The sequence below is a fragment of the Falco biarmicus genome, chromosome 3 (assembly GCF_023638135.1).
Source record: "Falco biarmicus isolate bFalBia1 chromosome 3, bFalBia1.pri, whole genome shotgun sequence".
Lineage (NCBI taxonomy): Eukaryota > Metazoa > Chordata > Aves > Falconiformes > Falconidae > Falco > Falco biarmicus.
Genome location: NC_079290.1, coordinates 5,154,708 through 5,179,190, shown reverse-complemented (window position 1 = coordinate 5,179,190; position 24,483 = coordinate 5,154,708). Strand labels below are relative to the sequence as shown.

At 41.6% G+C, this 24,483-nt stretch overlaps 1 protein-coding gene across 7 annotated transcripts in view; it reads left to right on the top strand.

Moving 5' to 3' along the window:
• Window positions 1-2,264: 2,264 nt before the first annotated feature.
• Window positions 2,265-24,483, top strand: part of TRAPPC9 (trafficking protein particle complex subunit 9) — a 508,634-nt gene continuing 486,415 nt past the window's right edge. For 3 of the 7 annotated variants that reach the window (XM_056330199.1, XM_056330198.1, XM_056330200.1), the window contains exons 1-5: window positions 2,442-2,618; window positions 4,012-4,612; window positions 16,115-16,260; window positions 19,348-19,476; window positions 23,559-23,585. In XM_056330199.1, coding sequence (XP_056186174.1) covers window positions 4,029-4,612; window positions 16,115-16,260; window positions 19,348-19,476; window positions 23,559-23,585 — 886 coding nt within the window. In that variant the 5' untranslated portion in view covers window positions 2,442-2,618; window positions 4,012-4,028. Of the gene's footprint in view, window positions 2,364-2,440; window positions 2,619-4,011; window positions 4,613-16,114; window positions 16,261-19,347; window positions 19,477-23,558; window positions 23,586-24,483 lie in introns of those variants that run through there. The other 4 variants (XM_056330195.1, XM_056330197.1, XM_056330194.1 and 1 more) reach the window with 4 other exon arrangements.

Here is a 24,483-nt window from a genome sequence, read left to right as displayed (position 1 = left end):
GGACATCAGATACCGGCTGTTCTACAGACCCCTTGAGAGGGGAGTCACAACATCCGGGTGACCCTGATACGGAGCCTGAATCAGATGCAGCTTTGTGCCTTCTTAACTCAGCCTGAACAGCCTTTCCCACACATCCTGCCAAGCGCCCTACAATGGATGATAGACATGGCCTTTTTGGTTAAAATCAAAAAGGGGGAATTGTAGAGGAGTGAAGGCAGTGGGTTTATTAGCATTGATAATACGCACCTGTGGCCTTGCCTCCAAAGCAGTGGGTTGATTGACATGGATGATGTGCAGTTGTAGCTCATTCCTGCTAAGTAGTTAAATAGCACAGAGGATGGGGGGGAAAGGTTGGATGGAGGAGGAACATTGTGGTCTGAGCTCTGGAGGAAGGAGAAACAGCTCAGATGGTAGAATCTGACTGATGGTGAAAGCCTTGTTACAGCCCGATAGCTTGCTTGTGCTGCAACATTGGTCTGCTTGAGGGTAGGAAGACTCTGCAGAGGGGTCTGGACAGGTTGGAATGATGGTCCAAAGACAATTGTTTGAGGTTCAATGAGGAGCAGTGCCAGGTCCTGCACTTGGGTCACAATAACCCCATGCAGCACTACAGGCTTGGGGAAGAGTGGCTGGAAAACTGCCTGGTGGGAAAGGACCTGGGGGTGCTGCTTCACAGCTGGCTGGACATGAGCCAGCAGTGTGCCCAAGAAGGCCAAAGGCATCCTGGCTTGTATCAGAAACCGTGTGGCCAGCATGACCAGGGCAGTGATTGTCCCCCTGTACTCGGCACTGGTGAGGCCACACTGCAAACACTGTGTTCAGTTTTGGGTCCCTCACTACAAGAAAGATGTTGAGGTGCTGGAGCATGTCCAGAGCTGGGCAATGAAGCTGGTGAAGGGTCTGGAGCACAAGTCTTGTGAGGAGCGGCTGAGGGAACAGGGGTTGTTTAGCCTGGAGAAAAGGAGGCTCAGGGGGGAGAGACCTTATTGCTCTCTGCAATTATCTGAAAGGAGGTTGTAGTGACGTGGGTGTCAGTCGCTTCTCCCAAGTAACAAGTGATGAGAACAAGAGGAAATGGCTTCGAGTTGCAGCAGGGGAGGTTCACATTGTATATTAGGAAAAAATTATTCCATGAAAGGGTTGTCAAGCATAGAAAAGGCTGCCCAGAGAAGTGGCTGAGTCATCCTGGAGGCATTTAGAAGCTATGTAGATGTGGCACTTAGGGACATGGTTTAGTGGTGGGCTTGGCAGAGCTGGGTTAATATTAGGCTGGAGTCCATGATCTTAAGGGTTTTTTCCAGCCTAAATAATTCTATGATTCTATCTAAGTGCAAAGTCTTAAGAACCTGTAAAATCTATTGAAGTTATTTTGTTGGAGTGCCATTACTTAAAGTCATGACATGCTCCCTTCTATTCCAACATGCACCTGCACTGGAAAAATAGAGTCTGAGAATGTGCCCATGCAAGAGCATTTGCAGACTGAGGCCAAGAGCAGTTTTTACTTTTTGGCTGAGTAGCAAAGTTGGCAAGCGAGGGCTTGCAAGAAGAGCTGAATGCAGTCCCTCAAAGTGGGGTCTGACAAGAGTGGATTAGAGAGGGAGAATCACCTCCCTTGACCTGTTGGCCACGCTGCTTTGGCTGCAGCCCTGGGTACAAGTGACTTTCTGTGCTGCAAGCACACAGTGCTAGCTCACATCCAGTCTTTCATCCATAAGTATCCCTACAGTATTCCTTCTCTGCAGGGCTGTTTGCAATCCACTTATTCCCCAGCCTGTACTGTTACCAGGGGTTCCACCAACCCATCCACATACAGGATCTTGCCGTTGACCTCGTCGAACTTCATGAAGTTCCCATATCCTCCACTACGCAAGCAGCCTAACTCTCATGCAAGGCAAATTCCCCCCAGAGTCTTCAAGATTTTTGCCCTTGAAGCTACAAGAGACCGAAGACCGATTTCAGGATTTGGACATGCTACGAAGGCTGACTGTTGGCCACTGCTAAGTGTTTGAGCCCCTGAAGTTTTCAGTTAGGCAGTAGGGACGGATATTGGCAGCTGGAATTCACCCGCCCCGCTGATGCTCATTCCTTTTAGTGAATTCCTCTTGAATGTTCCCGTGACTGTACAGACAGAAGCGCAGTCCCTGAGGAAACACCAGGTGAGGCATCGCGCGCGTGCGGCGTGCGGGAAACCGACCACCCAGCGAGCCCACCCCCTCCCCCTCCTTGCCCCGAGTGCGCATGCGCCGCCCTCCCCACGGGGCGGGACCACGAGCGCCCATTGCCGTCAGTTCCGCCGCGCCCCGCCCCTGCCCGCCCCGCGCGTCCGGCAGCAGGAGGAGGCGGGGGCGGTTCCTGTCCCGGCTGTGAGTGCCCCCCCCCTCCCCGCGTTACCCACCCCAGAGCCCGCTCCGGCCCTGAGGAGGTCGGTCCCCCGTCTTCCCGAGAGACTGTCTCCCCCGCTGCCCTGGGCCTCACCTCTCCTCACGCTGCCCCTCACCCCACTTCCTCCCAGGGCGCGGGGTTGCGGGGCGTACGTGCCTGCCGCCGCGCCTCCTCTGGGCTTGTCTCTTGGTTTACAATTTATTTCTTCTCCCCTCCTAAACTTCGCTGCGCCCGACGTGAGGATCTACCCGCGGAGAGGGATAACGGGGGGAAACGGGGCGGCGGTGCCCCGGCAGAGCGGCCGCGGGGGCCGAAGCCCTCCCCACGCTCCCCGCCCAGCAGCCCGCCCGCTGCGGCTGGACGCGGCCTCCCGCTGAGTCGGAAGCGGCGGGACGGGCAGCGGGGGCAGGGCGCGGGGCTGCGGGGTGTGGGAGAGGGGGTTTACATGAGCGGGTCCTGGCAGTGTCAGTGGTTATAAGGAGCCCCTCGTCCTCAGCCAGTTGTTCCTGGGCCACCTGCGCTCCCGCGCTCGGAACTCTTTTTCTTCGTTCTGTTTGGTAAAACCAGCAGCGTCAGTTTAAAGCGGGGGTCCTCAAGCTACGGCCCGCGGGGCCCAGGGTCCTCAATCCGGCCCCCGGTATTTACAGACCCCCGCCGGGGGCTGGGGGCGGGGGCAACCAAGCAGCCGCAGATGACTGCCTGCCACTTCATCCGCGCACCGCCCCCCTGTTCAAAAAGTTTGAGGACCCCTGGTTTAAAGCGTGCTGCGGGTTGTTGTTGTTACTATTTTGTTTCTTTGGGGGTTTTGGGGTGGATGCTTTTTTTTTTTTTCTCTCTCTTTGCTAAATGTACGTTTTAGAGGGTGCTTTGGAGCTGAAATCCACCAAGGGATCTGTGTGGTCCAGGAGGGCTCGGAGGGGGTGTGAAGGCATAGCTATGCACGTCTTCACTTAAGCTTCACAGCACTTTGCAGCTGCAGTACAGTAACCAATTTTAGATAGCTCAGGGGAGAAGGAATTCTAAATATTTAAATATAGAAGCAGAAAATATTGCCGGGTTCTTCTGATGAACCTGTGTGTGTTTTGAGAAAATGCCTTCACTTTTTCTCAAAAATGTATTCTGGACTTGATTTTCCTCTGCCTGGCCATGTGTGAGCACTGACAGCTGTGTAAAGTTCAGTCGTGCCATTTTGGTGTTGGTTTACCTCCCACCTTACGCAGTTTTCCGTGGTTCCCTGCGGCATGTTGTGGAGGCAGACTGGAGAGCCTCAAAGAACATCTACTCTGAGGTGGTGCTCTGGCAAGCTTTTATTCTGTGGTAGGGAGAGACTGCTGCCCCGTGTGTTAGGTTGGCTTGTGTAGCTGCACACCGAATGTTGGAAATTCGGTTGGAAAAACGTAATTTACAGCTTTTTGTGGCCGTACTGATACGTGACTAAAAACACTTCCTGTGCACTGTGTAACTGTCAGGAGGCTGTGTGACTGAAGATTTAGTAGAATGGTGAAAGTATTAGTATCGCAGCACATGTATACAGGAGGTAGGAGTGTTTGGCATCAAAGTTCTGGTTTGATTTGGCAACATGGGTACTTCTGAATGTTAAAAAAATAATATAAGTTTTTCTTTTACCAGCCTGCACTTGGTGCAAAATGAGTGTTCCTGACTACATGCAGTGTGCTGAGGATCATCAGACTCTCCTGGTTGTGGTTCAGCCAATTGGCATTGTACCCGAAGAGAGCTTTTTCAGGATCTACAAGCGAATTTCAGCAGTGAGTCAAGTAAACGTGCGTGACTCTCAGCGTGTGTTGTATATCCGTTACAGGCACCATTATCCCCCAGAGAACAATGAGTGGGGGGATTTTCAGACACACCGGAAAGTTGTGGGGCTGATAACTATTACGGACTGTTCTTCTGCAAAGGACTGGCCTCAGACTTTTGAAAAATTCCATCTTCAGAAGGAAATGTATGGTTCTACTCTCTATGATTCCCGGTTGTTTGTCTTTGGGCTTCAAGGAGAGATTGCAGAGCAGCCCCGCACAGATGTGGCATTTTATCCCAGTTATGATGAATGTGAAACCGTGGAGAAGAGGATAGAAGATTTTATTGAATCCCTCTTCATAGTGTTGGAGTCTAAGCGGCTTGACAGAGCCACTGATAAATCTGGAGACAAGATCCCGCTCCTCTGTGTTCCTTTTGAGAAGAAGGATTTTGTAGGTCTGGACACCGATAGCAGGTAAGCAGCTATTGTTGTCAGCTCACAGGTTTTGAAAAAATGTCTGTGACAATTGCTAGCCTTTAGAATAAGCCTATTAGAAAGGACAAAGCATACTGTGTTTCATTAAAGGTTGTGCCTCTATTTTATTATGTATGTCTGCTGTAATTTAAGAGACTTAATTTCTAGTGTGACCATATTTATGTTTTGAGTTATATATATATATATATAAATTTATGAGGCTAATCAAATAGTGGGAAGAAGTCACAGGAAAGGTTTGATATATACTGCTATGAAGAGACTTTTTGCTGGGAAGCTTCAAATGGTTTGTAGATACACAGTATTAATAAAGAAATTCGGTTAACATAAATAAAAAAAAATATGTTTTGTTGAGTAGTATTTGACTAATCCTACATAATGTGTAGTTTGGTTTTTTTTCCCTTGTCAGCCTCTGTCTACTTTTTCATCCTATCAAATAGTGACCACTTATTTTGGTGACTGAGTTCAACTTCTGCTGTATTTTGTTTTTATTTAATTCTGTGATATTCTTGACCCGTCTTGTTTTGCTATCATTTTTCTCACAACTATTCTCTTTGGTTTTGTGTATGTTAAAGATTTTGTTGTTGTTGCTGGCATTCTCTTTTCCCCCCACATCTTTCCTTCCTAATCATTTGCATGCTCAGCTTTCAGCTTTGTTATGTAGTTCTTGTATTAGGGATTAGTAATTCTGGCTTGCTGGCTCCAGGCAGGTGCAAAATCTGTTTGACTCTCCTGTTTGCAGTCAAATCCAAAGGATGAAAGCAACTGTCTTCCTTTTGTCCTGGGAAAGACAAATAGGGCTTCCCATCAGGTGGGAATACTATCTTTCACATCTGTCTTTTTTTACTACTTTTTTTACTACTAGGGATTCCAGCAGTCATTATTGTGTGTAAAAGCTCAGAGGTATCCAGGCAGGGTTGTCCAGAGCTGTGCAGGCAGGTCTTCTGGTCATATACATCAGCTCTGCCTGCATGGTTAGTCCTAGCCTCAGAATCTCTAGATAAGAATGTGATATACTGGAATAAAGAATTCTAAGTTTCTAAAGAGCTTGAAGCCCTCCATTAAATTATCTCCGGTTGCTTGAAGGACCATCAGTACCTTTCTTTGTTGGTGAGCAGTTGAACTTGCTCTGATGTGCTGTTCCGTTCGAGCTACTCTTTTCAGTGTTCTGGTTAGTCCCTGCACTATTCAACTTTCATTAGCAATAGGTTAAAGTTGTTACTGTTCTTTGTGCTCTGCACTGGCGGTAAAGTTTTGTAGACTGCGTGAGCCCTTTTAGAATCTCAGCTTTAATTACTCAGTTTGGATGAATTTTGGTTTAATGTAATCACCGAAGTTTCCTGTTCCAGTTAGCTAAGAAAACTATGAGTTTTGGCCAAGAATCTCAAAATCAGAATTAATTATGCTGTTCAATTATGTCTTCCAAATAGCATGCTTCCAAATTGTACTTTGGAAGTCAGTTCCTTGCTTAAATTATTTATTTATGACCAGTGGCTGTGTTGTAGCTAGTGGCTGAGTATTTCTTGTGAAGTACTGAACTGGTGTGGAGCTTGAATAACAGGCAATACGTTTGTCCACACGTGTCCAAGAAGGTATTTTATGCTGTTGCACTTAAGAGTTGAAAAAGATTTAGTATGATGCTTGAGTTCTTTGCATAGTGGCAAGTGTATGACCCTGGTTGTGTAAACGTACGGGTTTATACAGAGTTAATCACTGGTTCAGGTATACATACAACCGTGTTGGGTGCTTTGAATACCAAATAGTTTTGCAGTCAGTCTAGATCAATGGATACACTTTGAATGTTTGCTGCATGTAACTGCTCGAAGAAAAGGTGTTAAAATGTTGTAATCCCTCCTCTTTCAGTTCAATAGCGAGAGAGTTTTGTAGCCTTATTTTGCTAGTTAGTACTTCTGATTGTTTTAAAACTTAGGATTTATATATGAATAGCATAACCAAGCTGAATTAAAAGATCTTTATATTCAGTTTAGTATTTTGCATATGATGATGTAAAGATGAGTAAGAAAATACTCTAAATGCATGGGCTTTTTAAAATATTTTTGAGTTTTGTAACAGAAAGGAGAAATTTATGTAATCCCAAGTAAATGTCAGAAAAGGAGTTGTCCTTGAGTTAGAAATACATGTGCATAGTGTACCTGAGCTGCTCTGCACAAGGACCTTTTTAGGCACCTTTCATGTAGCATGATGCATCTTTTTTAGCAGAAGTTCAGGACCATGAAGTGTAGTAGAACTAAGCTCAGTTCGTTAAACTAACCTACACTTTCAAGCCTAAGTCTTTAGATGTGAAATGGTAGTACATGGCATTTTATTACTTGGGTTGCAATAAAAGGTTTTTATTCTAGCATGTTCTCTTTTGCAGTGACAGGGGAAAACATTGCATTAAGTCGTAACGGGGAGATACATGGCTAGAAAGGACCGCCTTTGACAGAGTCCAGTTTCTGTTCTTGTAAGATGTGATGTTGTATAAAATTCTGTGCAGGGAGGGGTAAAAGTTGTCTGAGTGCATGGAGGACATATGAGAATATATGGTAGAATAACTTTTGTTACTTTGTTGGTTTTGAGTCTGTCAGCATGAGTTTAAAGAAAGAAAATTACCACATTATTGAGATACTGAGGCAAATGAAACAGCTTTTTCTAGAGTAAGTGGAAACTTCTAAAGTGTTAAAGGCAAAGAAAGTCTACTTACTCTTTTTTTTTATATATATATATATCTCCCAACCATGTTAAAATATTTTTGCTATGTAATATATCAGGACCACCCAGTCAGTGTGCAACTCACTGGTTAAAAAGCACAAATACTCTACATTAAATAGGTGGAAGGCATGTTTTCTGTGCTTATAATAGAGAGTATGTGTCTTTGCTGATATAGCTGCACATTAGCCTAAGTTCACTTAGACTAAATACACGTATCTTTTCCTGTAACTTCTAAAATCGAAGTTTAATTTCATGGTGTGTAGCAAAGGTCTTATTAGAGTGCAGCTGTAACCTTGTGCTAATGAACTGGGCTGATACGTTAAGGGAAAATATGTTAAGAAGTTACATGGAACATAGGAATTATGATCACGTGATTTGAAGACTAATTAAAACTACTGAACTTCTTTTGTATCTTAAAGGAGACTTTTCTGCAAGTAATTTGGTGAAGATATTAGGGTTAATACTTCTGTTATGATCCAGACTAGATACACAGAACTGATCTTCTCTTTTACCTGGTTAGTAAGACAATTGTTAATTTGGTTGCATAAAAATTGCAACGTGATTGGCTTCTTTTAAGATGCAGAGTTCATAAATTAGGAGGATGAATTATCTGCATTTCTAATAAGATAATTCTCAGAAAAAGTGGAGCTGATCTTTGTCTTTTGCAAGTTGCTACTATAATGAGCAGAAGAGACAACATTCCCAGAACTCGTACTGAGATGACAATATACACAAACTCACTATATTATTGGCTTAGAATAATTTTTTTGGCTGGTAGAAAACTTAACGTATGAAAAATTAATGGGATTAAGTCCAAAGAAATTTTTAAAAAAGATTTTCCTGTTAAATAGAAGTTGTGGGACTGGGAGTCTGACCTTGGTTGAATTCCTAGAGCACTCAGCCAACAAAGTGATCTTGGCAAATCTGTGAATTTTTCTTTCTGTTTCTTCATCAGTAAATTAGGTAAAATATTTGTGTGGCCACATGGCTGCTGAGGATAATTGAAAAAGTTTGTAAAATCAGTTGCACCTGACAGTTACTTGTAAAGACCACAAGACTAATTAAAAAGAAGGAAATTCATGTTCTCATGGTGATACAGAGGTCCAACAAACTTGAAACTAGGAAACATACTTGCCAGAAATACCAGAAATCCCATTTGTTTAATTGTTCTATTTTATTTTTGCTTTCAGTTAAAAAAATAAACATACTTATGTATGATTATAAATCTACTCAGATAAGCTCATTTTAATGTTGTTTGCGTCAGTTTGTGTCTTAGGTTCTTTCTTACACTGGTAAGGCATCCATTTAATATGGTTGAGTGATGAGAAAGGAGGGCTCTGTTTATGGATGTGTTTTTCTCTACACAGTATTGTAGATGGGATTTGTTCACTGATTTATCAAAGTTTATGATATCTCAGTATGTGTATTTGGCTGTTTCTTTCTGTTCTCTGTCTTTCTAATTTTTTTGTTCCTTTCTTTTTTTTTTTTCCTTCTTCTCTCATACTGCCCTGTGAGTTTGTTGTTGGGTCTAAAAAGGTAGGCTGTGATTGCGTATATTTAAAAATAGTTAGCTTTCTTCCATGTACTGCCTTTCCACTCCGCCTTCATTGCATATTCTAGTGTTGCTTTTTATATTTATTTTTCAGTACACACAAAAATAATTGCTGCCTGGAGCCTTACTACTGTGGTTGACCCTTTTTGGCGCATTTGGCAATTATATTTGGTAGCAATGCTGTATTTTTTTGTAGGACACACATAATTTGCTTAGGCGGCTGCTGGCCTCTGGAATTTGCTTCATTTTTTAAACTCCAAAGCCATGAAGCTGTTGCTGCCTGTGTTTGGTTTCCAAATCCAAAAGTTCTGGCAGTCAATCAAATGCTGTAGCTGTGTCTTAAGTCTGGGTAATGTTACGATTGGTGATATCTATAGTTCTGCATGCTAATTGGAATTAGCGGACTTTGATGGAAACTTTTATTGAAGCATTTTGCATGAATACTTTTGCAAATTCATTTTGCATGTTTCTTGTTTTTAAATTTAGCCACTTGGAAATTCTGAGGATCCAGAAATTCCTTCAGACCTGTTGCTGGATGGTTTGTAGTGAAAATAAATTCTGTCCTGAAATACAATATTTTTGCTCTGAATTTTCCATAAGATTATCCTGGGATCCTAGAACAGAGTGGGGGATGAAGGGGTAAAGCACATATCCTATATAGCAAATGAGGTAGAAATGGAAACGAGGTTGCATAGTGCTTTTTGGTTCCTGGAAAAGGTTTATTGTCCTCCAGTTTGAGGTACCAGTAGTGGTCACTGATGCTAATGATTGTGGTTATTATTCTGAGGAGAACAGAAAGAGTGTGTTAGGTACCAAATTAACACAAGTAACTTTAGACAAGATTTTTAAGCTAGTTTTGTAGTCAACTGTATGTGTACATGTGTTGAGGAGAGCACCTTCTTCAGAAGTTTGGATACCTGACACTGTGGAGTATTCCATGTGTGATCCTGCATTATGTGGCATTGCCTTCCTTGAGGATATTTCTGAGTGCATCACACTGCTGAAGGGATTTGCAGTGTGTCTTTGGGTGAGACTCAGGTGTGTCTTTGTAACTTAATGTCTTAAATGATCTTCCAGATGAAAAATAAATAGAAAGAGCTCTTGGCAGTACGGTACTACAAGGGGCTGACTTAGAAAAAGGTTGTCATTTTATCCTAGAAAAAGTAGCAGTTAATTTATGGGGAATTGTTGCCATCAAATAGATTAGGATTAAGCAGTAGAGAACCAAAATAATTAAACAGTGTTTTAATAAAAAATAAATTAGAAGATATCTATGAGCTTCTCACTTTCAGCTTTGTGACCATATTCTTCAGGTAAAGCTGTGAAGCAAAACTAGCTAGGTATTAATGAATAATCATACTGTTATGCTGGTGTGTATATATATATATGCATGTATGTTTTTTCCTTTAAGCTTGCCCCCCAGTATGCATTGAAGAAACCATTAGTCACTTAAAGACCTGACACTGCAGATATATATATATTTTTTTTTTTTTTTACAAAACAGGCTTCCCAAATACAAAGTAAATTCAGTTTTGCTGTCTGTGGAGAATACGTTTTGTTTCAATGCAATATTTGCCTTTTGTCTTTTTGGACACACTTAAAGTAATTGGGGTGGTGCGGGGAGCCTGAATTCATTGTACTTAATTGTGAGTGCTACATTAGTAAACAGTTTATACGTTTGTACAGTGCAAACTTACTCTATAATCAGTGAGAAAATGTTTTCCAGGAGGATGGTGAAGGGTAGCAGGGACTGCAGGAGAGCGATCCTATCTTGGCACCACATTTAAGAACCTAAAAGTAGGTGGAATGAATTCAGTCTCTTCATCACCAGATATAAATTATGTTGGTTTATAAATAAAGAGAAGAGTTTGTGTGAACAATGTTTATCGATGTCTAAGTGAATGCATTCAAATTTTGCATATATTGACACAGGCATAAACCTGAAGCAAAATTAGGTATTGGTTAGGAAGAGCTGTTGGTGAGGCAGTATGATTGAAACTACTCTGGTATTAGGTTCTGATTTAGGAGTCTGGCACCATCTCTTTTCCTTTTGCTGTATGACTCATATTTATGAACTTAATTGTATGCAATCTGGGAAACGCTTAGGAAATGCAGTGTCTATAAACCTAGAGATTGCTTGAAAGTGTGGAGAGAGGAAATTTGAAGTGTTAGCATCTTTGAAAGGAATTATAGCTGTGTAGAGGAAACAATGATTCTCCAATTACACTATTTATTCTGTGTAAAAAAAAAAAAAAAAAAGCATTTATAATCTTAATTTTATTCTGGAATGCAGAGGTTAGTAAAACCTGACTTGTGAACATTTTATACTTTCCTGTACAATACTGATTCAAGATTACAAAATAACTTTTTGATGGAGGTGTTTATAATGCAAAGCTCAGATTGAAATCTTAGTAACTTTCGGTGTCCTTCCATAGTTTGTGCAGAGCAGCTTCAGTTTTCATTTTGAATTTTCTTAAAAATATAATTTTTTTCTTAAAAAGATTTGTAAAGTATATGCTTATTGAAAAATAAAAGGTAAGAAATATTGCGTATCTGAAAGATAAAGCACAACAGTTGTATTTAGCTTCATTTAAAGTAGTAGTCTTTGCATCAATTGTGAGTAGAATTGATAGATCAGAAAAGTGGAAGCATTTATATAGGAGTTACTTGTAACTGTTTAGATGGAGAGGAGCAATAGGAAAAATGTTTCTTGTCTCCTTTTATAATTTCCAGCTTTTCTTGTAAACAATTACTCTGGTACTAATTGATTTTCTGTTCAGTTTGTATAGGGACATTTAATATGTTTCCATTTACCTTCTTTTAAAAAAATTCTGTCCATCCATATAAATCAGTTACTTTCTCTTCATCTTCTTGATGAACTATTCTTTTTTGGAACCTGCTACAAGGAATAAGACATTATTTGGTGGCTGAATGCAGTGGTTATCCTTTGGACGGGATGCTTCTCTTCGGTGTTAAAAAACCAAACCAAGACCCTCAAAAGCAAACAAACCAGTAACATGTAATTGTTTTTATTATTACTATTTCTCCTGGCCTTTCTGCCTTAAAATCTGAGGGCAATAAATGAATATGCTTATTCTTACCCTCCCCCTGCCTTTATGAAGACAGTCTGTACAGATTTGTTGTAAGAGATTTTCAGCCACACTTTAATTCAATTAATCTCTAGGATCCTCTGGGAAGTTCTTTGCTGGACACCCCCCCCCCCCCAACTCTGCTTCATTCCATAATCGTGGCATTTCCTCTTATATTCGAAAAGTCTTGCTCTAGAGTATAAGAGTTCAGCATCTGTAATGTTTTAAAAGACATTTTGTTGTACTTAGTGTAATTGAAATTTAGCTAAAAGCTACAAATGTATTAAATAGGACATTTAATCTGAGATGGTTCTTTGTATTTTTGGAAACGCCTGTTAACCAGATTCTTTTTGGAGATACTAATGTAGACAACAAAGAAACAAAGATAGTTATCTACAGCAATACTTTTAACTAGACTTTCATTCTCAGGTGACTTTTTTTAGTTTAAACCATCCAAAGAAAAAATATTTTTTCTGTTGGTATTAAGTTTGGACTGTGAAATTGTATGCCTCTGTTATTTATGTGCTTAAGACATAGAAGAGAAGGATATACTGTTAATGTAGATACATGAATAAAGTACCTATGTTGATGCTTAATTTTTCTCTGAGAAAACAACTTTATAAGGTGGAGCAAGGACCTTCTTGCTAGGGTCTACTTTTGCAGAACGGAGAGCAGGAGAATTGCTGATGGGCTGAGGGAAGCAGCATTGTTCTGAACTGTGACTTAAGTGCTTCGAAAGTGTAGTGGGTCTTACTTTTCATCTGTTGTATTTCTTCAGTTGCAACTTACTAAAAATAAATACATTTTAAGGATAGTGCCTTTATCACATGGATTTGTGCCCACGTTGCCTTTTCAGTGGTACCGAAGTGTTCAATATTTTCAGTAGGACTTCATTGGATTTGGCTATTTGTCTGCGAAAGGAAAGATCTTCACCATTTATTTTAATATCTTAAAAAAAAAAAAGTAGCAAAAGAAACTCTTGACGGTTCTTGCCTTAAATGATAGGTCTTTCACTGCTCAACCCTTTTTTAAAAGAAAAATGTACCTGTTTCAGGACCATGACATTACTGAAAAGATCGTATTTCTTCACGAATATCAGCAACTTTTCACAAACCGTGGGAAGCCAACGCTGGCAGCAGCAGCAGCAGGAGCTGCTGCGCGCCGAGAGGAGTGCGAGGCTTGTGAGGAAGCTCCTGAGCCGCCGCTCGTGGCCGTGCGCGGAGCGGGCCCAGGCGGCGGCTGTCACCACCGGAGAGCGGGCGGAGCAGGGCGGTGCCGCCTGGCCCCGCTCACAGCGCGGGAAGCGGCGGCCGCCAGGCGCGCGGCAGGCGGGGCGTGCCGGCAGGGCGCGCGCTGAGGGGAGCGGCGCGGGCAGCGCGCAGGGGGGGCGGGGCCAGCGGCTGGCGCGGGAAGCGCGGTGTGCTCTGCAGCTGCTTGCTTTGCGTAGCCGGGCTTAGCACGCTGCCCCGACAGTCACCCCAGCTAGCTGGTGGCTGTGCTGCTCTACCCAGCACCTTGATGTCTCCAGTGACTGAGAAGGGCTGGTAGGCAGTGCTTTGAGGTTGTCAAACGCTTGGTGGTAGAGAGCAGGCAAGGGCTGCGCTCTGCGGCAGACGGTTTGCCAGGCAAGCCGGGGTTGAGTGGAGGGCAGCCACCCAGCCAGAGCAGCTGTTGGACAGGTGGGGGGCTGCACCCCTGCCTCCTGTGTGGAAGTGCCAGCTGTGCTCAGGTGGGATCACTCAGGCAGTGGGTGGAGGAGCCGGAGGAGGAAGTTAGCAGGTTATGCTGTATTAGGGAGGATGAACAAGAAATAGTGTTATTTGAGACTTCGCATGAAGTACTAGGGCCCTGTAGCACTGACCTCCAGACACTACTGGGCAAGGAGCTTCAATAGCCAGCTGACAGCACCTTGGAGCAGGAGGTACCATGGTCTCTTATGACCAATAGGAACAGGCTATCGCTTCAGTCCCCTGCCTGTTATGTACCAACCAGCAACAGACACGAAGCCTTGGCAGTGGACAAAACTCATAAGCAAAATTCACAGGGAGAAGCCCCACCAGCAGCACACAGGAAAAGCTGCAAAGGACACAGCAAGTGCTAGTAATGTGTGACTGTTGAGAGGTACTGAGGCACCTATCTGCCAGCCTGGTATACCGTCAAGGGAGGTTTGCTGCTTGCCAGCAGCCAAGATCTGGGATGTCACAAAGAGATGACTGCTACAGTTGGTTAAAATCGCCAACTGCTGTGCCCTACTACTTTTCCCTTTGGGCACCAATGACAAAGCAAAACCTGGGCAAGATCAAGCAGGACTGCAGAGCCCTGGGAGCACAAGTGAAAAGGATAGGTGTACAAGTGATTTTGTTCTCTGTCTTGCCAGTCAGAGCTAGGGCTGTAGGCAGAAGTCGATGCATCATGCAGCTCAATACCTGCTTTGTGACTGATGTTGTCACCAGGGTTTTGGTTTCAATGATCACAGATAGATTTTTGATGAATACAGCCTTTTGGGGAGAGAGAGGATTTACCTGTACCTACAAGAGGCAGAGGAATGTCTGCTAGCAGATTGGCTGACTTCATGAATCGTGCTTTAAACTAACTTGTGGTGGTAGTGTTCAAAACTGTGACACCTGCATATTCAGGTGCAACAGAACAGATGAGTGCACTGTGAGAGTGGTTAGGAATGCTCCCCAGCTCTCTCCAAAGGCAGGAATCCTAAGTTTAGCCACCTTGAGTGCATGTCTACCAATGCAGGTAGTCTGGGCAACAAAAAGGAGGAACTGGAGCTTTATGCCCAGTTTGAGAGTTATGATGTTATAGGAACCACAGAAATGTGGCAGAAATACTGACATGACTGGAAGACCACAGTGGATGGCTACGAGCACTTTCAGAAATATGGAAGGGGAAGAAGAGGGGATAGAGTTGTACTTCATGTGAAAGAGAAATTTGAATGTGTGGAGTTGAGCTATGGAGACAATGAAAGTTCTGTCAAAAGTCTTTGGATCAAGACTAGAGGGATCATCACCAGGGGACATCTTACGTCAGGTATCTGTTACCAAGCTCCCAGTCAGGATGGCAAGGGTGATAAAATTTACTTTGGCTGCTTAAGGAAGCCTCAGGCCAACAGAACCCGCTCCTTATGTGTGACTTCAGTCACTTGGACATTTGTTGGGATAGCAGCACAGTGGTATGCAAGTTGTCCATCAGTTTCCTGGAATGCATTGAGGACTGCTTCCTGCTATAGATGCTGGAGCTGCTGACTAGGAACAGAGCAGTGCTAGATTTACTGCTCACCAAGAAGACTTTTCTTGACAGCATAACTGCTGATGGTAGCCTTGAATACAGTGACAGCATTGTGGAGTTTAAGATGCTGCTGAGCACACTGAAGACCAGTAGCAGGACAAAGACCCTGCATTTTAGAAGAGCTAAGTTCTATAGGCTCAGAGCCCTGATGCGAGGGATTCCATAGAAAATATCCATGGAGGGCAGAGGAGCTTGTGAGTGCTGGGAGTTATTCAAGAACAGTCTCCTGGAAGCACAAGAACAGTCCATTCCCGGCTGAGGGAAAGGAAGAAGGCAGAACAAGAGACTACCGTGGGCTAACAATGAGCTTTGGTTGTACTTGTACCTAAAAGCAAAAAAGCAGCATGTCAGCTGTGGAAAGGCAGCCAAATACCCATTGAGGACTAGAAGAACCTTGCTTTGGAGGTTTTCGAGATGTGACAGGACAAAGTGCTAGATAATCTCATCTAGGCTGCCTTTCCCATGAAAACTTGGACCAGATGATCTTTTGAGGTCCCTTCCAACCTGAGCAATTCTACAACTCTGTTGTATTTAATTTGTGGCAAGGCTATTAAAGTGCTCTGAGGTGCAGTCTTTCAACTTTGTCACTTTATCTGAATAAATGCTATGTAGCCAAAACCAATGACACATTGCTTTTTTTCAATATATCCTCAAATTGTTGGTTCTTTTACTTTTGCATATTATGCTGCTTACAATTCATACTAGATGTTGCTCAAGAAAAAAGAAAGTAAATGTTGATCTATTAAGGAGGAAAGAAAATTCACTTTAGGTGTTTATTACCTCAAATAAAGAGTTTCCTGTAAATAACTGTAAATTCTACCTTTTATTTTACAGACACTATAAGAAGCGTTGTCAAGGCCGGATGCGGAAACATGTTGGTGACCTGTGTTTACAAGCTGGAATGTTACAAGATTCCTTGGTGCATTATCATATGGCGGTGGAACTTCTGCGGTCTGTGAATGACTTTCTGTGGCTTGGAGGTAGGAATAAGTGGTGACAGTGAATCAAATAATTAGTTACTAAAGCCAAGTAAATCAAACTATCTTCTGTAACTCTCCTGTATTGTGAAAAGTAGGAATGATTTCGGTGACCAAAATATGAGTATCAGGTGTGCCTAAAAATGAAGTTGAAATAAAAATTTGTTAATAAACATGATAAAGAAATGTGTTTAAGAAAACCTGCAGCATGAAATATGCTTACTGTAGTAAAACATGTAAGTCTGTATCTGACTTATTAATGATTCTTTGGAAAATATTTGTTTTGTTTTTTGGTGGATTATGCAGATGCTTAAAAAAAAATCTTTCCTGAGAATATCTACCATGGACTGTTAGGGAAAGATTTTTCTCTTTACTTCTACCAAAGCCACAAGTGTTTAACTTAAGCTGGCTTAACTTCCTTTCACATTAGGTCCTAAGCTTCACTTTTCACCCCTGCCTTTTCCTTCATCCTTTTCTTTTTTCATTCCTGCTTTTTTCTATTTACTGGATATACAGGTGATCTTTGAGCACAATTTCTGCTTGTCAATTTCAGGCACTTTCAGGGCAATTGCTGTCTCTAGGTCTGCTTTTAGCTTTCTCATTCTGCATGAAAATCCATTTAGCTTCCTAATGGCTCTGTGGGTTACATATTATGAAAGCCTTAACACCTTCTGACCTTCTTTCCTTCTGCTCTTACAAAAGGTTAAATGGCTCAAGATTCTTCAAGCAGGAAAGGAGAAGTTCTCTCGATGTGCAGAGCATGAAAATATTTTAAAGCCCATCTGTTGGACTACCAAATTATACTTACAGACTCGTAGCATAATTTGGATTGGAAGTGACCTCTGGAGGTCCCAAAGCCTGATCTGCTCATATCACATCCAGTTAAATCAGGTTGCTCAGGGACCTGTTCAGCTGAGTTTTAGGTGCATTTAAGGATGGAAGTTCTACAATCTTTGAGCAAACTGTTGTAACATTTTGCTGCTTGTAGTATGAAAACACCCAACAACAAAGCGTATATTATTCCTACATTAAAACAGAGGTTGTGTTGACCCTCATCCAATCACTGCACCTCTGAGAAGTATCTGACTCCATCTCTTCTGTACCTTCCCACTGGGTGTTTAAAGACAGCAGTAAGATCTCCTCTTAGCCTTTTCATTAAGGCTGAATAAACCCAGTTCGCTCTGCTTCTGATGTCGTGGGCTCCAGCCCCCTGACAATTTTGATGGCCTTCCACTGGACTTGCTTCAGTATGTTAATGTCTTTCTAGTACTAGGGAGGGTAAAAGTAGATGCTGATTCCAAAACAGCACAGAGTAACTGCTCAGAGACGAATTTTGTCTTTAAGCAGCAAAGGTATTTATTTAGTGCAACCTTGGGGAGCTAGCTGGTTCGCACTGGACAAACTAGCTCCAAAGTTTTCAGTGAAAAGTCAGGTAATTTATACAGTTTTTGTGAGAGGTTACATAATCTTTACATACATACTCATGTAATTTCAACATCTAATTATCATATTCATAATAGGCGGGGTTTAGGTGGAGCTTGAGGCGGAGTCTTCTAGAATCATCTTTCAGGGAGACTTTTGGGTGGTCGTTCACTCTTCTTCCTCACTTGAACTTGTTTCTGGAGCTTGTAAAACCTCCTGACTCATGGCATTCTCATCTTCAAAGGCCCACCTTATCTTTATTTATGACTACTAGATTGCTCAGAGTACATTCCTGCTATCTCTTACTTTAGTACCGTCAGCGGAACATAACAGGCCGTGTCACCTCTGTTATATCTCAGCATACCCGGAGCATTGCCCAGAGCATGGTACCAAACTCATCCTGATTAATCCTTTAAGACCTTGCTCCGATTCAATGCGTTGCTCCAAATGTGGTCTCTCAGGTGTAGAATTGAGGGGAATAATCACTTCACTTGCTGGCTACACTGTGGCTGTTACAGCCCAGTATGCAGTTGGCCACTTTTGTTGCAACGGCCCACTACTAACTGCTGTGAACTTGTTCGTCCAGGACTCCCAGTTCCTTTTCTGCAAAGCTGCTTTCCAGCCAGTCAGCTCCCAGGCTGCATAGGCATATCCCATATGAGATGCATGAGCCTTGCTTGAAATGCGTGTGAGGCTCCTGTTGACCTGTATCTCCAAGCCTGTCAAGATGTCTCTGCATTGAAGGCCTGCCCTACTGTTCCCCCCAATTTGGTATCATTCAGGATTTTTCTGGGAGTGCTCTATGTAATCATCTAGGCTATTAATGAAGACACTAGGGTATTGTGCCCAGTATTCATCCCCAATGGATACCACCAGTTAACGGGCAACCATTTGGACTTTGTACTGCTGATCACAATCCTTTGAGCCTGGCTGTCTAGCCTATTTTCCACCTACTTTATAGGCCAGCTATCCAAATTTTCTCAAATTGGCTATAAGCATGCCAAGGGAGACCATGTCCAAAGGTCTCGTGACAGTCAAAATAAACAACATCTACTGCTGTTTCTTTGTCCACTGAGCTAATGATCTCTTCGTAGGAGGCAGTGAGGTTGCCAAGGACTGATTTATTCTTGGTAAATCATTTTGTGCTGTTCCCAGTCACCTTGTCCTTCATGTGCTTGGAAATGGCTTCTAGAAGTTCTTCATAGCCTTTCCAGGGAGCTGATGTTGATCTGCCTTGTAGACTCCTGGTGCTTGATGTTTCCCTTTGTCTGGTCATTAGAAACCTCCTGCAGTTGGCATGACCTGTTGGAGGTGATAAGTGGCCTCACGTTGGCCAGCTCTCCTGGCATCCATGGATTCATCTTACCTGGTTTTGGGGGTTTTCATCCAATTGAATTAATTGTTTCATATATCTGTCTTCCTCTACTGTGGCTATTGCGTACTCCTACAGATCTTAGTAGTATCTTGGGGACCTGGGAGGTTTGAGGGTAAACCTTACCAGTGAAAACAGAGATAAAAAGGATGTTGAGTATCTCTGGCTCTTCCGTGACCACTATCACTAGGTCTCCAATTCGAGGCATATTTTATGTTTGTATAAATAGATTTTACTATGTGATACTTGTTGCAAGTATCTCTACTAATGCATTGGCTTTTTTCTCTACTCTATAGCTGCTCTTGAGGGTTTATGCTCAGCATCAGTCATCTATCATTATCCAGGTGGTACTGGAGGTAAAGTTGGATCTCGCAGGGCACAAGGAGGTTCTCTTTCTGCTGAGGCAGGCAACAGGCACAGACCAGGTAAGGACAGGATTTAATGTGAATTCTGTTTGCCACCACTGAACATCTGGAAATGTCCTCCCTGCTTCCTAACTGTAAAATTGTACTGATGACAGGATAAACTGGAGGAGGGGGGTGGGTGGGGAGAACTGTATTTATTTTTAAGATTTTTACATTAATGACTCTCCTATTGTTTTGGTGTTAATGTTGACGTGTGCTTTGCAGAGAGTTGCAAAGCTTTGGATTTCTTCATCTGATTGTTAATAGTGTCTGCATTAGTTTGAATTTTGCTGGAGGAGATGCAGACAGTATTCATAAGCTAGATCTGATGTGGCAGAGCTGTGCATATTAAGAGTAAGTTAAATATATTTATTCAGAGGGGATCTGCTATTCTAACGTGAACACTCAATAAATAGATTTGGTTAACTAAATATCAATGAACCAACATAATTTTTAAGATTTAGTATACTTTTTCTAAACTCTCAGATTGCATAACTAATATGAAGATTGTATTAACATTGATATGATAGACATTCTTTGAGACACGGTCTGCCAGTACTTTAGAAATTATTAGGGGAGTAATAGAGAGAAAAAATAGAAAATATCATTAATTATGTGGTTCACCTGCATCTGGAATATTGTATGCAGTTTCAGTTTTCCATCTCAAAAGGGTGCTCATATTCCCTATCTCACATTTTTCTACTGGAAGGAGGTTGCAGATTGTCGACGAAGATGATCTTGGTATGGTCTCTGTACAAAGTATAACTGAATAGCATAGGACTCGTCAGTTTTGCAAAGGAGATGATTGAGGAGAAATAAAGGAAAGCTCTGTAATATGGTGAACTTTGTGGAAGAGGATAGATAGGGATCAGAGGTTCAGTGTTTATTCCGGTGGAAGAATTGGAGGACATCAAATAGAACTAGTAGGTGGAAAAGCAAATTAAAAGAATTGTTCTTTATCCAATATATAGGTATGACGTGGAACTCCTTGGCATTAGGAGTTATCAGATCTGGTAGTGTGGTAGGAGTCAAGGCTGCTGCAACTCCATGTCCCCAGGTCCAGCCAGTCGTGAGACTGAGCATGCGTTCCTAACAGGTGTACAGGCGCACACACACAGTGTATATACAGACAGAAAACACAGCGCTCGTATGAACACAGACAGCGGTAACAGCCTGGTCCTGCTCCCCTCTCTGGCTGATCAGGATGAAAGCCTGTTAGCGTGAATCCATCCAGTAGCTGGTTTTAATCAGTCTATCCAGTAGCTGGCTGCTGGATTGCACCAGTTACTGGCACCGGGACCTACAAGCCTCTAAGACCCAGAGCCCTATTCCAGTTGTTGGAGTGCGTGTAGGTCTAAGTACCCCTTATCCGTCTATTTTTCCATGCTTGTTCCCTAAACTGCCTTGATCCCTCCTTTTCCTTGTCTTTAGTTTGTCCCCTATACATCTCATAAGAAATCTTGTGCAGTCCTGAGATGTTCTTTCACTATAATGAGCCCCACATCCCTGTAGACAGTACACCCCCCCCCCCCCCCCCCCCCCCCCCAGTCTGTCTGTAAGGTGATCCAGAGAGCTGCTCATGTTAAATGATCTGGATGGATTTCACTCCAGGACAGCTCTGTTGGCCCTGATTAGGTTATTGGGGTTCAGCTGATTGTTGCTGTTCCTCTGTGCACCCTTGTGTTTGTGGACATGAGCCTTTAATCAAATAACTTAACAGTTGACATACAGTCTTAAGGCTCCTGAAAGTCTCTCTGGCTTCCAGGAGAGGCTGGCTAGGGTAGTGAATGAAAAAGGTATTGATTATTATAAGCTAGACAGGCCTTTGGTCTAACCAAGTGCAGCGTTTCTGTTTATATACTCAGGTTCTTAAAAAGTGCTGAAACAAACAGAAGCTGGGTTTAAGCGCTGGTGTTAAGTACTCCTGTGAGAAATGTGATCAAAATGAATTCCTTCATCTAAAAACACCAACCACCCATCCTTTATTCGTCTATAAGTCACAATCTAGTAAATAGGTGCTTTGTATTATCTTCATTACAAACTGTATGTCAATACCAGGTAATCGTAATAGTAAAATTACCTTATTTCAGGAGACAATACTAATTTTTTGTGTAATATCTAGTCATTAAAATCTGTGCAATGGGTGCCACGACCTAAGAGTGCATTTTATGTTGGCTGTTAATAGTATAATTTCACATATTTACTCACTTTTAAATGAATATTTAATAGTAGATGTTGCGATCTGTTTGTTTGTAATGGGTACTCTTTGTTACTGAAGAAGGTGATAAGTAAGTAACAGCTATTGGAATACTTGAATAAAATGTATTTTGGGTAAATTATTGCTGCTTCTCTATATAAGTTGTCTTGTAATTCAAAGTCCTGTTAGCAAACTTGTTAGTGTGGTTGTATTTTAAAAATGTTTTAGTTCATATGACAAAATTTTCCAAAGGACTTCCGTGTGAAGAAAATGCATTTACAGGTTTTTTTGTCAGTCCTTATAGATGAAAATGTTACTTCATGGTCCATTAGATGCTGTTCCCTAACTCTAGTTATGATCTCTTAATGTTTCGAGTTCTGAACAGCTGAACTCTGTCTAGCCTAACAGCTATTGTTGTGATGTCTTTTTCCTACAAGATTTTCTGAAAGTTCCTTTTCGATACCTTTTTTTAACTTTGCAGTGCCTTTCATTTAAAATCTTTTCAAACTGCACCTTTGTTTATAATCTGCTTTGTTCTGATTAATTTTGTGAGGACAGTATGTAATCTGGGGAACAAATGCTAGTGTATCTTTCTGTAGGATAAGGCCAGAAACAAGAGGTTTCCAAATTTTCTGCAAGTCAAGAAATGCCATACTTGGATCTGACATTCAATTCGTGCCTGCTTTTGAGGCATATAGGTGTGAGAGCTACTTTTATTGCTTCCTGATGTGCCTGGTATTGCTCCTCTTCTTGTGCCTGTATGTCAGCCTTGACAGGATGGGGTTTCTTGGTACTGCCTGTATACCTGGACCCAGTCAAGAGAAACATCTTTCTCTTGGATCTCCTGATTTTTCACCATTTGGCATTTTAGGCTATAGCACAGGGCCTGGCTACTCAAAAAAATGTGGCGTCTGCTTTCTTTTCACGTTCCTAAAACCTTCTATTTGTAGGGGAAGAGCTTTAGGCTGTGTCCCCTTAAATGGCTGGATTAATCTCTGCAGCCTTCAGTGTAAAAGATTCTGAGTTGCTTAATTCCTGTTGGCCAGGAACCTGGCCGTGTTGGATAAGCTGAGTGTAGCTTACCTTATGTTTAGTTTAATAGCTGTTTTGGGTTCTTTTATTGTGTGTTACGTGTTTAAAGTGCTGAGTTGGTAATACTGTCACTTGACCTTCCTCTTTCCCCAAGCAGAATTAGGACACCTGAGTGAAGTGTTGGAGTATCTGTTTGATCTTCTACTTCACTAGTCAGCAGTCTGAGCAAATGAACTGCAGGGGGGGGTCCTGTCTTGCTCATAAAGCAATTGTTCTTGAGTCCTAAAGCCTTGATCTTGACTATTTTATTGCCTTGGTGTTATATATCTGACAATTCAACTTCGCAATACTCTTGGCAACTATTTTGAGAGTCTGGCTTGTTGGGTTGGCATGACTCAATTATTCAGAAAATTTGATGGAGTGAAACTAAGGACAATGGAAGGGGATAAAAATACTTGAAAATGTTGTTTTGGAGTATTGTGTAGATTAAATGAGCTCCCACAAGAAGATCTAAGTACTGTAGGATTTGATACTGAAATATAGTAACTAGATGGTGATGGAAACTTGGTAACTAAAACAAGGATAAAGAAAAAGAGAGAAAAAGGATATGGCTTTAAATTATACACTGAAAATTCTTCAATTCTTGATGTGTCTCAGAATTCATTGCAAGTTTATGTGATTTTTTTTTTTACATTTTTTTTTTAACAAACTGAGATTAACATATGGTGACTACTTGAATTATAATTGGTAGTCCTTCAAAATAGCAATGATTCTAATAAAACATAATTTTGTTCAAGCCTGATGTTAGTTATAAAATATATTTTGTTGGCTATATTTAAGGCTGAAAAAAAATCATTTTTGTTCCTCCTTTTAGGGGCACAAGAAGTTCTCATTGATCCAGGTACATTATTTTCATGCATGTTTCCAAAGTATTTTCTTTCATTACTTGCATACATTTTGCATTTGTATAGTTAGTTACTGCCACTTGCCAAAACTAGTACTGATTCCTGATGCTTCAGTTGTTGGCTATAAATCTTGAGGAAGCAAAGAGATTGAAGGGTAACTGGCACAAAATAAATTATGTAGATCCATTATTGTGGCCCTGTAAATTCTAATCAAGACTGTGTCTTCTCATAACTAGTGAGGGTTTAAAAATATTTTTTAACTGACAAACCTGAATAGTCACATGTAGTCTTGTAGTGTCATGGTACACTTTCAATCATCACTAACAAAGATTTTGCACTTAATAAAACCCTAAAGTGTTAATCTGCAGAGGTGCTTGATATGATTCTTTAAGGTTGATTAACATATTAAAAAATTTGCTTTAGCACTTCAGCATGTAAAATAACGTGTTTTAAAATATATAAAGGGAGTAGAAAGTATCTTTCACAGTAGTCTTTAACTGTCTTTTTAAGAGTTAGGTCCAGCTCTGAAACACAAAGAATTTCTTAGCAGAGAAACCTCTTGGAGAAATAAATTACTTTATAATCCTACAGATTAAGTAAAAAAGTATAGAGCCTTGTCAAACCTTTCATGTATGTTTGCAATGTTATTTTGTTAATTCTGCAGTAAAATTAAATTCAAGAAATAAAATTTTCATGTTCTTTGCAGTATCCAAGATTTCCTTGTCTTTTATTTCAGATTCTTATCCCTTTTTGTATCTAAAGACTCTTTCTGTCTCTAATCTTCCTTCTTATATAAGAAAAGCAACTTCTTACTGTTTTGTCTGAGCCTCAGGTAACTATTTTTTTTACGTGGAAGGCTCAGATTTGATGGCCTTTGGTTTTCTGTGATCAGAC